At 36.2% G+C, this 14,919-nt stretch overlaps 1 protein-coding gene across 1 annotated transcript; it reads right to left on the bottom strand.

Annotated features, from left to right (window-relative positions):
* Positions 1-2,059: 2,059 nt before the first annotated feature.
* Positions 2,060-11,535, bottom strand: POC1B (POC1 centriolar protein B; the record flags this gene model as incomplete). The annotated part of the gene is made up of 7 exons (XM_009573195.1): positions 11,369-11,535; positions 10,422-10,601; positions 9,021-9,128; positions 8,000-8,115; positions 7,482-7,615; positions 6,656-6,724; positions 2,060-2,212 (listed from the first exon to the last, which is right to left on the bottom strand). Coding segments are annotated over exons 1-7 (906 nt in total), but the record flags the coding sequence as incomplete, so codon positions are not given.
* Positions 11,536-14,919: the final 3,384 nt, after the last annotated feature.

Raw genomic sequence — 14,919 nt, 5'->3', positions numbered from 1 at the left:
TTTACAAATATAAAAATGTAGTAATTACAGTAATAACAGTTTTGTTGAAACTATGAGACACTGTTCTGTCTCAAAGAATATAATATATTTCATGTTTATTTGAGAGCAAGGTATTCTACAGATAATGTGATGTTAACAGAAAACTAAACACAGCAACCTGATTCTTAAAATCCTGAAATCAGGCCAGAAAACGTACCACAAGAGTCCAAAACTTCACTACAACGAATGACAAAGCCATAGAGCCCTTTCACTACTACGGAGCAGCTAACCCAGAAGCCTATAAGCTGCTACAAGCCACGAAGAAATGCAGACATTAGGTTAAGTGAAATTTGTCAAGCTAACTGATAAATAATTTCTTGACATTCAACTATCAAATTTCCTTTATGTGCCCTTTCAGTATTGGTAATGAGGTGCTTCCCAGCCTTACTTTAACTTTAGCTGAACTCATTAATACTTTTCCAGAGCTTCTCAATTACCTAGGACCAGGGACCAAAAAAAAAAAAAAAAAGAAAAAACAGAAAACTGGAAAATTGCTTTAGAGACTGTTATATCTTTGCCAGGCATCCGAGCAGCAGAGGTCTGGAAAAGTTGACCTGAAAAGAAAGCAACTGAACCCTGCAGCTACAAGCTACTGTGTTTGTTTAGCACATGTTATAACTGGGTGCAATTTGAATGGGTCTTGAAGCAAACTGTTGATGCAGCAAGAGTGGTTTAAATCTGCTGGCAAATGCTGTGATTGAGTTTGTTCCAGCACTGACCACCTATACTGAAGGCTGCTACCAGTAAACTTGACTGCATTCATTGACCTTACAATGAATATGAGAGTCTGGCAGAGAAGTTTATGAAGCTTGTCATACATGCAGTTGTCCTGCTCTTGTTCTGATCAAAATGCTAAGTACCAGAAAGCTTCACATCCAACTTGACAACAGAACTAGACACATGAAAATACTTAGTGATGGATTCTATCAGGGTTCCCCTCCTCCACCAAAATATTTTCAATCTTTATGCTACTCATATTGCATATATTCATATTGCAGACACACACACACACAAAAAGCTCAATATCCTCAAATCTCAATGTTTTGAAAGTCTGAGCAGGAAAAAAATGCCATAGCAGCAGTATCTGCATCTTATATGAATAAAAACAGGTAATGGTGAATTTCTATAGTACTCTATTTGTATATGACAGCAACCAAAGAGTTCCTAAATTTATATCAGATACAGCTCTTGGACAGCAGAGGCACCTGGAGAATATCAAAGAAGAGATATAAGTATAGGTAATCACCATGCAGAAGCTAGCCAGATCTACCAAGGACAGTCAAATATATCCCTGGGATTTTAGCATAAACAATGGTCTTGTCTAAGGCATAGTACTGTTAACCTATTTAGCATAGCTTTCAGACAACCTGACAAACACAGGATTTTCCAAATACTGACACAGAATATTTGACATTTCACTTTGGTTCCCTAATTCCCAGTACTTCCAAGAGCTGCTGGTAGAATGTTTGACAGTAAAGTAGCTGAAGAGTGAATTAGCAGGAAATCAGACTATATAGTGACATAAAACACACTACTAGCCTAGAAAGGCTTTCTAAACTGTTAGATAGGTATCAAGATCTTCCCACAATACCTAAAGGTCTTGGAGAGAGGGACAACTTGTGACAATCAAGATTTGGCTTTCAGTAGTAATGCCACCTTGTCCTGCTTATAATGATATATTTTGAGTAGTATCCTAAAGCTCACTGAAGATTCAGATATCTTCTGCAATGGTTGCCATGTTACTTCAGAAATCAGACTATCACCTATGTTTTGTTTACATCAAGTGTAGAGCACAGACTTACACAAGAAGCACGAAAGGAATTCACCAGGATAAATCTGACAGCATCAGCTAGCCTAGTAACCTTAATGTGGATCCATAAGTTATGGTTGCTTCCAAAGTATTATACATAACAACAAAAAGTTCTCTGGTATACAGAGAACACATTTAACTATAAATGCTAGACAGATAGCATTTACAAAAGCTTCTGGTTTCCTGTATTAGAGTACTTGTTGCACTCACCTCAACTGACTGAAGTTTTTCATCATGGAGATGAGGTGACCTCGGGTAAATGTCAAGAAGATGAGGAGGATCATCAATATGTGTTCTTCTAATATGGTGTTTAAGAACTTCTTTATAATCAAATGAATCAAAGTTGGTTTTCCATAGCAATACCTGTAAGAAGCCATCATATCAGTAACTACTTGAAGCCTATTTAGTGCCCAAAACATAACTATTCAGTGAAGTCTGTTATTACTAATAGATCACGACATCAGAATGAGCCTGCTGTCATCACTTAGTCTGATCTCTGCTACAACACAGGCACTTCCCCAGAGTATCTTGTACTTCAAGTCTAATGGATGTGGTTCAATCTATTTATTAAATAAAAAAAAAAAAAAAAAAATCTCTAAAAGATGTCTCAATGATCATAAAACAAAGCAAACTTCTGTCCCACTGGACTGTAGTAAGTTATTTTTCTGCCAAATCAAGGGGTCATATACTATCAAATTTCTGTCCCCTGTAAAGGCTTGCAGGTCAAACAAGAAAGTTTGAGGGGATAAGAGAAATGACAGAGTTCCACAGAACGCTAAAGCACCTGGTTCCAGTGTTTTAACAACAGGAATCTGTTTTCTGAACCTTGTCCAATTACATTCAAGGTAGAAACAATATACAACAGTCACACCATGGCCAAATGCAGAAGTAAGGTAGTAGAATGCAGAGGTAAAATAGCAGAAAGTAGTCTATCCAGCCTTATGAATAGACCAGGAAACCAAATCATAATGCACAATGTTGCATTCTCGTGTCACAAAATAATTGTATATGTAAGTAACTTAACTAAGTTTACCACAAGTTTACATGATTTGTGTCATCTTTGTTACTTTAAGTGCTAAGGGAAAAAAAGAAAATAAAAAAGAAAGTTCATAACACTTAGAAGATGGCAGTTTCCAAAAGTCCAATGTTGATTTTTATAGCTGCTCCCTAAATTAGAGGAAACAAAGATGGGACCATGATCTGACTTAAAATTACTTGCCTATCCAGCCAAAAAGATTTTTGACAACCATGAAAAGTATTTTTCAGAAATTAATAAACTACACATAAGCAGCACAAATCAGATTTGTTCACAGAAATTCCACGCAGACTAAATCATATTTTTAATATATTCCTAAGTAGCTGCATTGTTACAAGTTCATTTCAGGTTCAACATCTTTCATGTCTCTGTTGAGTGGAAGACCCCAAATATGCACTGGGAGACACAGATGGACCCAAACTAACTCACACATTAGTAACAGTGAAAGTGGGAGGCATGGATCTTAGTACAAACTATATAAACCTGCCTCAGAACCTGGCACTTGCAGGACAGTTAAGTGTTAGATTAGTTGATTCACAGCAGCTCACTGAGCTGTAAGAGGAAGGTCCTGCTTTCTCTCCCTCCTCTTCTCAGCTATGTAGTTCCACTACCTCCATTCACCCAATCCAGCATGAAGTTATTCACATTTTTATGTGGCTTTTCCCCATTAATTTTCTGCTGGTTTAGCAATTCGAACTGGCTCAGCACTGAGTGTAAACAAGGGTATAGGCAGGAGGCAGCAGAAGTAGGACCTTTCATCAGTGGTGAGCATTTGAGCTGCTCAAGCTCTAAATATGTTTCATTTTGCTCTAAAGTGGAAGGCCATGCCACTGCAGCTTCATCATTACAGATAGCAAAATTACTAAGAGTAAAACCAGCATGGAAACATCCATGTATGCCTTGAGTATCTCAACTGCAATGCAAACAGTGTAAAAGCAACTATGCACAACCTTAGAAAAATACTTATTCCATAAGGAAGTATTTCCCTTTATGTCCATGCAGTCATCAAACACAATGAGTTGTCTCTTCCATATGGTAAGAACTGAATTAACAGCACAGGCTACTATCTTCCAAAGGAACAGGTATATCTTTGCTCTTTCACTTAAAAGTAAAAGGTCTTATGTCTTCCATGGAAGCAGGTAAATGAAATAATTTGTCATGTGCACATACAGCCAAGAAGTGTGAAGAACATGAACTTCAGAACTCTACATGTTCAGGGCTTTTTGATTGAGGAAAGAAGCAAACAGGAAGAAACAAAAGTACCCCCAGTGCTTGTTTCAAATACTTAATGTGCTCCTGAACAAAGCTTTCAGCTGGCTCTGCACCAACCAGAAAGAAACTTGAAACTAGAAGCAGAGATGCTGGTTTTCCTTCTTTGATGGAGGAAAAACAGATTTTATCTGTTGTTTGAAAATGTAATAGTCTTGAAATAATATGTATATAGAGCAAGTAATCTGTGGTAATCTTACAATGAATCAGCTGCCTCCAACTCATGCTGTGACAGACAGTATCTTTTGGATACTGCACGAGGGATAGAAGATGATACTTTTATGGCCAGCCTTTGCTCATCAGCTTGACATTGCCGATCTGCCAGCAGAACTTTTCAAATTAATACACCCTACATTTACAGTAAACCAACTTAATTCTATCACAGTGAATTGAGAAGAGGTCCCACAACTATTCTCCCAGCAGACCTGGAAGAAGGCTGTGGACAGGTCAGCAAAAAATGATGTTTCTGGAGTACATGTGTGTGTACACCAACAGAAAATGGACACTGAGGAATAAAGCTCTTATGTTTACTATAGATAAAGATATAATAGCAAATAGGCAGTTACCACACAATGGTTAGCACCGCACATTTTAAAACTTACAATACAAAAAAGAAAGTTACAGCAAAATGAGTAGCCCTCCCTCACCGGAACATTCACAAGAAAAAGGGAAAAACTTCAACAGATAAAAAAGTGCCTTTCTGTAAGGTAAATAAAACCAGGATTCATTACTAGACCTACTACGACTACTTTTTTTAATTCAACATTTACCTAAGAAAGCACTTCCTGATGAAACTGGATCTCCCCTGTCATGCATTCAGCATGAAATCACTATACCAAACTGCTGAGAAACATGAGCCATCTTACAGATTTTGCACTATAATACCTATTCACTCCATGATCCCATGTGCCACCAGCTCTACAGCATGGAGTCAGAGCAGGAGAAAGGCAATGACATGACTGCAGTGAACACGCATGTCATTCAGGGAGCCCCAAATTCAAAGGAACCTTGCAATACAACAGGCATTCCAAGGGTATGCTGGCATTTATTTGGGAGGTTGAATTAAGCTTGATACTGTAGGTCCTTTTCATCATCATAGCTTCTCACATGAATCTTCTGTCATGTGACCTCGTTTAATACATGCACTTCACTTTGTCTCAAGTTAAGTATAATATACCAATCGTCATAAAACTCAAAAGAAAGTATTCATGAAAAGTAATGTCAACAATCCAGGACTACCTATGAATCAAAGTTTCATTTTGGAACTGAAAAATTCTCATAAAAAAACCTTTAGTATGGAAAATAAAAAGACTAGACTAGTGGCTCAAGGAATAAATATTTTTTTCCCCATTCTTGTTTTTTTTTTTTTTCCTGCTTGTAAATATTGGAAGTTTGCTAACATTTTCACTTTTCCAACAACTGCAACTCTTGGCACTGCTTCTTACCAACGCCTTGTGATAGAAAGCAATTTTAATTTTTTTCTTTGAGTGCTTTCAAGTTATTCTAGAAAGTGTGCTGCCTGAAGCATCAAGTAAAAAACAGAAACAGACTGTATTCTTTCTAATGATACTTTTCAATTAAAAACTTCAGTATTTATTACTTTCCAAGACTGTCTCTGTTACTAGCTGAAACATTTCAAACTCCACAAAACAGAATATAAACATGATTTATGGTAAATTCAAAAGATCTTCATTTCTACAGCATGGTTTTCTGTGTCTACATTGAGCTTTTAGCTTTTTATAACAGGAAACAATGAAAAAGACAACTAATATTAAGGAACATTTCAGACTATGAAACTCTTAAGCCTTGGGCTACAAAAGTTCTTTCTTTTTGGAGAATGTAAAGACCTGATAGAGATGATTCCAAGCTTGATAGTATTTTTGTAATTATGAGATTTATCACAGTAGATGAAGATTAGTTGTATGATTTGCTGTTTCATTTAACTTCTTTGTTTTAAATGCTCAAACAACTCTTCCCTGTACGAAATCCAGTACTTTGCTGTTTTACCAATGTAAATTAGCAAATTTAACACAAGATTTTTTTCTTCCCCATTCTAATCAAAGTTTTCCCAGTAGTACAACTTAATTCTTACAATTACAGAGTAGTGACTTTAAAAGAAGTGAAAACCTAATGGAACATGTAGGCGTTAATACTAGTTGCAACACAACTACTTTGTTGACACTGAATTGCAACACTTAAAATATTTCTATTTAAAAATCATTCCTTTATTTTAATATGTAAAACGGAGTAGCTAGTATTGTGGTCTTCTCCTCATCATAACATCCAATTGAAAGTAGTTAAGATCAAGTTTTTAAATGATGTATTTATTACTTTTCTCCTCAAATTTAACTTTAGGCTAAACAAAGTCTATATAACACACTACTAGACAGAATGCATGTCAGCATACTGTAATTAGCATGTTACTGTGACATACTATGTTTAACTCCCATCCACTGTAACAAACATTAAGATATTTAATTTAAAGAGACAATACCACAAACCTGAGCATCTGCTCCACCTGAGGCAAATTTTTCACCACCTTTTGAAAAAGCCACAGTAAGTACAGGTCCCTGAAAGAAAAAAAATTAGCATCCAGTAAAATTACGCTGTTACTGTAATCATGGTATTTTAATGCAAAGAGAAAAAAACACTTATGCCCGTTATCTAATATAAATAGATTTTTCAATTTTAATAAAATAAAGAACAATTTAACTGTAGTGAAATTTTTGCAAAATGAGTTAATATTGCACATCTTTGTAAGATGCTGCATTACGATTACTACAATCAATACTAGGAAAATAGTGGCATTTTCCTTAGATTTTATGCTTTAAGTCTGCAATGAAAAATTACCAAATATATATTATATTACTCAAGACAACGTGCTTGAATGATTCATTATCAAAAGTAGGGTTTGTTTTGCATTAAGAGGAAAGGAAGAAAAAGTCTGCCATTCTTCACAAAAGTTATCTTCCATAAGCTTCCCTCTCCTTAGAAAGCACTGTTTTTCAATAGACAAAAAGACTAATGTGCCAAATAATTTATTTTGACGATCAAGAGAATGAATTATTAATTAATTCAGAACATGATCTATTACTTAACATTAAGCATGCATACAATATTGACAGATTAACTGCATGGTCATAGGTAAAATTGATGCATTTCCTTATGCACTTGTGACAAGGTGTATTAATACAACACTTTGCCATCCACTAAAGTTTATCTGCAAGTTGCAAGATACAAGACACAATGGCATAAATGTTACTTTCCCTTTGAAGGATACTGTATAATCTATTAAGATCTCAATTTAAATAGGATTATTGTGAATACCTTGTGTCCATGAAGGGTGTAAATAAGTCTTCCTTCTAAGAGGTCCAAAATCTTAAGGGTACCATCAGTAGAAGCAGTGATGAGATAGTTACCAGAAGGATGGAATGATACACAATTAACCCCTGCTCTGTGAACTAATTTACAGAAGACAATATTCAAAGACTGTAGATATCTACTAACAGGAAATGTACTTTATTTCTTCGCTCTTTTCTACTTCCCAAAGAACAACCTCCTTCATTTAAGGGAAAAACAACCAAAGTGCTGGGGCATAGCAGACTTTCCAAAGTATTTGCTTAGTTCTGTTCTAAAAATTAAGAGAAGCATTGCAAAGGAATAACCAGGATTCAGATTGGATTTTTAGGGTTGCTAGACTACAAAAAGATTACTTACAAAATGCCAATATGACCTGTTTGTCCACTTTCCCCAGTAAGGAATGAAATCACACAATCTAAATAAATCACATTTTGTTGCAAAGAGCTCCATTCTAAAGAAAATATGACAAACTACATTGTTGTTACCTTTGTAATGCTGCAGTAGCTTGTTCATCCGAATATCCCACAGTTTCACCGTGTGATTGGAACCTGCAGAAGCTATACACGTACCACTTGGGTTGAAATCCACAAAATTTGCAAACCTAAATATAATTAATGAAAATAGATTGATTACGCGTTTCCATAGAAATATTTGGGGGTGTATATATATATATATATAAAAAACAGAAAACACAATATTAACATTGAGTTGCCACAAACTTGTGTGGAATCCACATGTATGGAAACTCAAATAAGGTATTTCAAGCAACTGAAATAAGCATAAGAAAACAAGATGTGCATGATAAATCAGATTGTATAATCTGGCTTTTCTTAAAAAAATAGTATAATTGTCCTGACTCAAACCATCACAGTTTGTGTTGCAGTACAAAGTTCCTAGAAGAAAGTGCTGCAGAGTTTGTAAGCAGCAAGTAAAATAAATTTGTCTAAGAACAGAATATCTAGCTATATAATCTTTTAGCTTGTAAAAAGGTTAGACATGGCAGCCATGAAATCAGAAAACCACATATACAAGATCAATATTCCATTGCATTTGTTAATTAAAACTCTGGTTACAAAATGTTTAAGAAAACTGCAGATAAGCAGATAAAAGCAAGTATTTTCTAAACCTAAATAAGGCAGGTCACTGAAGCTAACAGAATACTGTTTTCATCAACAAGTGGAGAATTCTTAAAACTTCTCCTCTTGTTGAAGCATCCAATATCAAATAGCATTATCAAAACAGAGGAAAAACATGAAAACATTCAAAAATCCGAAAACAATCTGACTTCTCTCTGGCTTATTTCTTGACTGTTGGAAAACAGCTGGGTAAGTGCAGCCTGTTAACCTATTTAGAAAAATGTGAAATAAATTATTTTAGTTTACATGGGTGGTAGAAGTTTGATCTATTTTCAGATATAACATATATAGATGTTAATACCACAAAACATGAATTTAATCTCATTAAGATTATACATTTATATTTCTCCTTTTTTCTAGTAACACTTACCCTCCATAATCTAAGAAGCTATCAATACAAGTTTTATTTCTCATATCCCAGATCTTAACAGATTTATCCTCACTGCAAGATGCTATTAGTCTTCCATCAGGTGAAAATCTGGAACATGCAAGTGTATACATTACTAAACAACTGATACTACCTAGATTAGCACTAGACACATAAGTAGCAAAACACCGGAACCAAGAAAGCCTGTTTGGACTTAAAATGTGTAACATTCAAATGACGTTTGAATTTCTCATATTTCTCATGGCGTAATAAAACTGAAAAGAAAAACTTCACCCCCGACTCTTCCCCCCTCCATTTCACAATCAACTACAATTAAAAACAGAGCCATAAGCAAAAGAAAGCGGGGGGAGGTAACAGCAGCCTAAGGTTGTCACTTCAGATGCCAAAGAGATTATTATAGAAAACCATAGGCAAAAAGACAAAGAGGACACAGTAGAACCTTGCGTTCAATTTTAACCTACATATATATTCTCCTGTGAGTTCTCTCTAGACTTATAAACTGTCAGCAAAACATTCATGGTTATTCCTAGACTAGCAGACTAGCTTTTTTAAACAGGAAAATTAATTTGTCTATAATTTCACCAATCATTATTTCTCATATTGAGCAACTGCACAAGGACATAAGAACATTGTTCAAGAACTTCCACATACGATTTCCTAGAGCTTTTATTTTTCTTTTCAATGATCAGATAATTTGGAACTTTGTAGGGCTCTGCACTTCACCAGTGTTACATTTCTTTCTCAAGAGGTTTAAATCAGGCCTCTTAGCTGCAGATTTTCCATTAATATGGAAAGAAGGAGAAAAAAGAAAAAAAAAAAAAAAAAATCAAAGAACAATCTTTTGTCTTTGAAGAGCTGCCCTGCCTTTAAATAGAGTGTGAATCTTAACTTGCAGTACAAAGACCATTTCTTTTACCCTTTCCAATTACATAAGCTTAACTCATTTTGACTCATGACCATTCTTTTATGCCACTACCATTCCAAGAGTAGTTAAGAAAACCCCTACTGTGCATAATAAATCTAGAAACAAGTGAAGGCCGTGAAGTAAGTTCATACAGCACAAAAACATACAGGACTGGGGAAACAGACAGGATACTGACTGAAAACAAATACAGAAGACCTTATTTGTCCTTTAAAGTAAAAGAATTAACACTCAGCAACAGATTTAATACGTACACATATTAACATAGAGCAAGCTTTCAGACTTCAACTAGGAGATATAAATGAAACGTGTGTATGTGCAAGACTGATTTATTAAAATTTTATTAGTGACTGATCATCATTTATCATTCACAGACTTTTCTTCTCACAGATTTCTTGAGAAATAAAAACCTTTTGTTAGGAGTTCTGCATCTTTACAAAGAGAATAAAAACAACACTTACCTGGCACAGCGAATCCAATGAGTGTGTTGGAATAGGGAAAACAAAAGGTGCTGGCGGCGAACACTCCATATTTTTATTGATTTATCATTGGATGCTGAAACTAGAAAGTGGCCATCATGTGAGAAGCTCACACTACGAACAGATGCTGTATGACCTTTCAGTACTGATGATTCTCCATGACTGGAGAGAAAAAAAAAAAAACAAACCGAAACACAATTATATTAAAACGAAAGAGTTTTAAACCCCATAAAACTCAAAGTTAACGTATTTGGAACCTTATCCAAATGAAAAAGCAACATATACAGGCTAAATCTTAGTGTTGCCAATATTTTTTGCCTTATTTGTATATTAAATATTAGAATAACAAACTTTAAAGTAATTGTATTTAATATGACCAATTTTAGAAAACAGTGCAATTAACTAGAAGCATTAGCCTCCATACAGTATTTTCAAAAGATTATATTTTTTGATACAGTATTCTACAAAAAGCTTAAGAGTTAAAGTAACATCAGTCTTTCTAAGATCATTCTGAATAGCTCGTAATCACTACTACTTGAGAACAGTCTAAAAAGATAAGTCAATTCAAAATATTTTTTTCCAAAAATACTATTTTTTGTTTCCTTCGTTCTTCCAAAATGAAGTGCAGCCATGCAATCCTTATTAAAGGAAATATATCCTTTAAGCCAGAGAAATACTACCAAGCATAGTTCTACACACGTGAAATTATGACCTCTGAATTGCTATATTTTTCTTCAGAAACTACAGAATATTCAGTAAAGAACAAAGTAACACAGTAAAGAACTGTGTTGCTTGTGCTCCTGATCCCTCTTTCTGTTAAAGCCCAGTCAGGGACATGGGAAGAAAAGAGAAACTTTTCTTGGGTAGACTCCAATATTCACACTGCACCTTAATGAAACACATAGCCAACATCCCCCAGTTATACTCACATGCAAGGAATCCACAGTCTGACAGTACGATCTTGAGAAGCTGAAGCAAGTAGCTGCCCATCTGGTGAGAACTGTACGCTGGTCACAGCTTCTGCATGGCCTACAAATTTGTAACCTCTGCATTGTGTCTTCAGCTTCCACACCATAAGAAACCTATCCAAAGAGGAGGTAGCTGGCAAGAAATGAAAGATATTATGAGTCTGCTCACTGTTATTAGAAAAGTCAGAGCTAATGACTATGGATTTGGATTCACCAGTGAACTTACTCGGTATTAGGGGGAGGGAGCAGTTATTACGTTTTTATGGATACTTGGCCTGAGCAGAAGCCTGGCAGCCAGCAATGCCAACACCAGGCTTTTGGAAGGACATCAGAAGACTGGGAGGAGTAAAGGATAATTCTTAACAGGTAGCTCTCCCACGTATTAAGCAAACTGGCTTGCAAGTACTTTAAAGATATAGAACAAAACATGCAAAACCGAACATCATGCACATGTCATTAAGTATGAATCCAGATTTGGCGTTACCAAATACTAAGAACAAGAGACAAATTCTTCAGTGATCTCACTTTGATCTCCGAGATGGAATTTGTTTCAAGCATCGAGTGTTTAACTCTGAAAAGATAGGCCAACTTAAACTCAAGATACCATTTCTAACACTTCAGATATCTACACTAAAGTGAATATCCAAATATGATAATTCTGTAATCCTATTTAAGTACCAATTTTTTAATACTAACATTTGTCTAGTTCAAAACACAATGTGAAGTTGTCAGTCTGATAATAGAAAGAAGTGAACTTTTTTTTTGCAGTCACTTTACAGGTGCACCATACTATCTACATTTGAGAAGGCAGACATAGCTTTTGCCAGAACTTGATCGTTTTCAGGAAACTATAAGCAGCAAAAGCAATGAGCAGTTGAATTAAACTGATGAGTATGATACTCCTACGCCCCTATTATCTTCACCTCTGCTAAGTGCTAGCATGGAGGTCATAAATAAAAACAAGGGATTCACACTCCCACCCCTCAATTATAAAATTGCTACCCCTAGTACAGAAAGGGAGGGAGAGGAAGAACAGGGACCTCCTGGAAGTTGAAGAGGACATGAAAAGGATGGCTCTTCCCTTCCCAGCCTCTTTCAGGCACCAACATGGCACAAAGGAATCGATTCCGTTTATTAGCACATGTATCAAGGCAAGCCTCGAACAAAATATTAGATATTAAACTCTCCTTAGGGATTTGGCACAGAGATATTATTTTTACTCCCAAAAGACTAGCTTCTGCTATAAGATGTGGGACCAGACTATCTCTATGCCTGTATCAATAGGCCTAAATTCGATACAGAAGTACAGGATATTTTCCCCCCTCCAACTTTTCAGAACCCTATTTTACAGCAGGCTCTTTCTAATTGTACTTGAATGATTTCTTTTTTCCTTTTGATTCAGAAAAATGTGACCTAGAGTGGCATAAAACAGAAAGGAAAAAGCCAAATGTAAGCCCAAACAGTATTTAAAGGCATCACGCTGGAAACACGTAACAGACAAGATTGATGATTTCCAAAACAAATAACGAACGATCTGCCAATTACCTGTGAAACACCAGGAGGTGCCTTATGAACTGCAGGAAGGCCATGTAATACCAGCCCTCTTTGCTTTCAGTTCCAAAAACTGAAGGAAATATTTTAAAAGATGACAATACAATAAATTCAAAGCCTGGTTTCTTGTAGCTTCCTCTCTCACAGATGGATTATCCAAAGGTTAATGAGACACAAGCAGTGACCTGAAGTTCTCCTCTCCCTGGGACATCCACAAGCGTCTTCCCTGCTCTCCCTCTGGACTCCCAGTTACCTCCGCTCACACAGCCTCCCCTCTCCATCCTGAAGTAGGTTTCTCTCTTGAAGCCACCCGCTCATTACCATGACACTCAAAGGCTATTATTATCTCTGATACTGCACTTCCAGCCTAGCAGACACCACCCCAGGGGTGGCAGAGGTTCAGGACCTGCACAGGAAAGGGGGAGTAACCGAGAGATCCATTGCAGAATTTTTTTCCTAAGGCTGATGTGAGTCTATATCCAAACAGTGTGTGAGAGGCATAAACCCAGAAAAGGAAACTCTAAGCCAAAACTCTACATTCAACTTTTGCCCCTATCCTGTCAAGGAAACCAGGTTCCTTTACCATTAACAAGGCTCAGCCAAGCCAGGCTATTCCCTATTCAAGCAGGCTGAAATCAACTTTGGTGCATATAGTTAATGCCTAAGCATTTTGCTGTATGGTAAACATTTCATCTTAGCGAACCACAGAGTCTACAGGGTAACAGTGTTGCCAGCAATAGTTTCCATTATCAATACTAATCTTAAAAAGGAAAATCTACTATATAATTTACTATTATCAAACTTCTTTGTTTTTCTTTTTATTAAATTTTAAGGGATTTTGCCTACTTTATAAGAACGCTTCTCCAATTTACTCAAGAACAGTATATTAAAAATTGCCACTTTATCCCTTTATGCGTTTTTCTCCCCTCAAGTTCATGTTGTCTATGCACTTAAGTGTTCAAAAGGAGGGAAGCAAGGACCTTCCAGGACAGATTACACATGGGGTCCTACAGCAATGCAGACAAGACCCAGTTGTTATGTTCTGTCAGTGCCTGCTAAATATGCCAGCACCCTACAGTCTGACTTTCAATTAACAGATCACCAGTAAATGGTCCGCAACAGATCTCCAAGGCTAATTTAAGGTATTGGAACTGAAACAAAAGAAACACAGAAGGTCCAGAATGATTTTTTAAGATGGGCCATACCACAGACAGGTCTGTTGCACATGCTCCTCAGAAAACACGACATAACCAGAACCTTGTTTAGATATGAAAGACAAAATTTGTCCTTGCTGAAATAATGAAAATGTTTGATCAGCTGCAAAATATAACTAGAAAGAAGAAAGCTGAAAATTCACACTGACTCCAATATGCAACTTAGTCCAGTTTATAACCTCAATCCTTTTTTTTTTTTTCTTCTTTAAACATCAGTGCTTTCTGTACACGCCCAAGTATAGCTGACGCATCTGTAGGTAATTTGCTTTTCTGGTGATGAGTCATAACAGAATTTAACACCAAAGAATAAAGACGTAGCCTTATGCAAAGGCCAAGTTTACACACCACTTTGCTGCAGTTCTCTACACAGGTATCTGGGCTTCACATATGCCATGAAAAAAAATTTATCGTATTTGCGGTGAAACCAAGTTCAATTTGTAAGTTGTGAGTATTGATGGTATACATTTTATATATACATGCGTATATATGAAGACACAAGTTGCCGCAATATGGAATTACCATTACACCCCCAATTCCCACAATACCACAGTAGTGGCTATAAGAAAGTTGTGCAAAAGATCAGAAAAGAAGTACCCAGCCAGGCTGCAACAGGTCACCCTTTTTTCCCCAAATACCAAAGCATCCTCAATATAATTAACTCACCCAGTGCAAGAATTACAGGTCAGACAGAGTACAGGGCTGTGCACGTGACATATGTGTGAATATTCAAACACCACCAACCACCAA

Source organism: Fulmarus glacialis, unplaced genomic scaffold, assembly GCF_000690835.1.
Source record: "Fulmarus glacialis isolate BGI_N327 unplaced genomic scaffold, ASM69083v1 scaffold44142, whole genome shotgun sequence".
NCBI classification, from domain to species: Eukaryota; Metazoa; Chordata; class Aves; order Procellariiformes; family Procellariidae; genus Fulmarus; species Fulmarus glacialis.
This window is presented reverse-complemented; position numbering and strand designations above follow the sequence as displayed.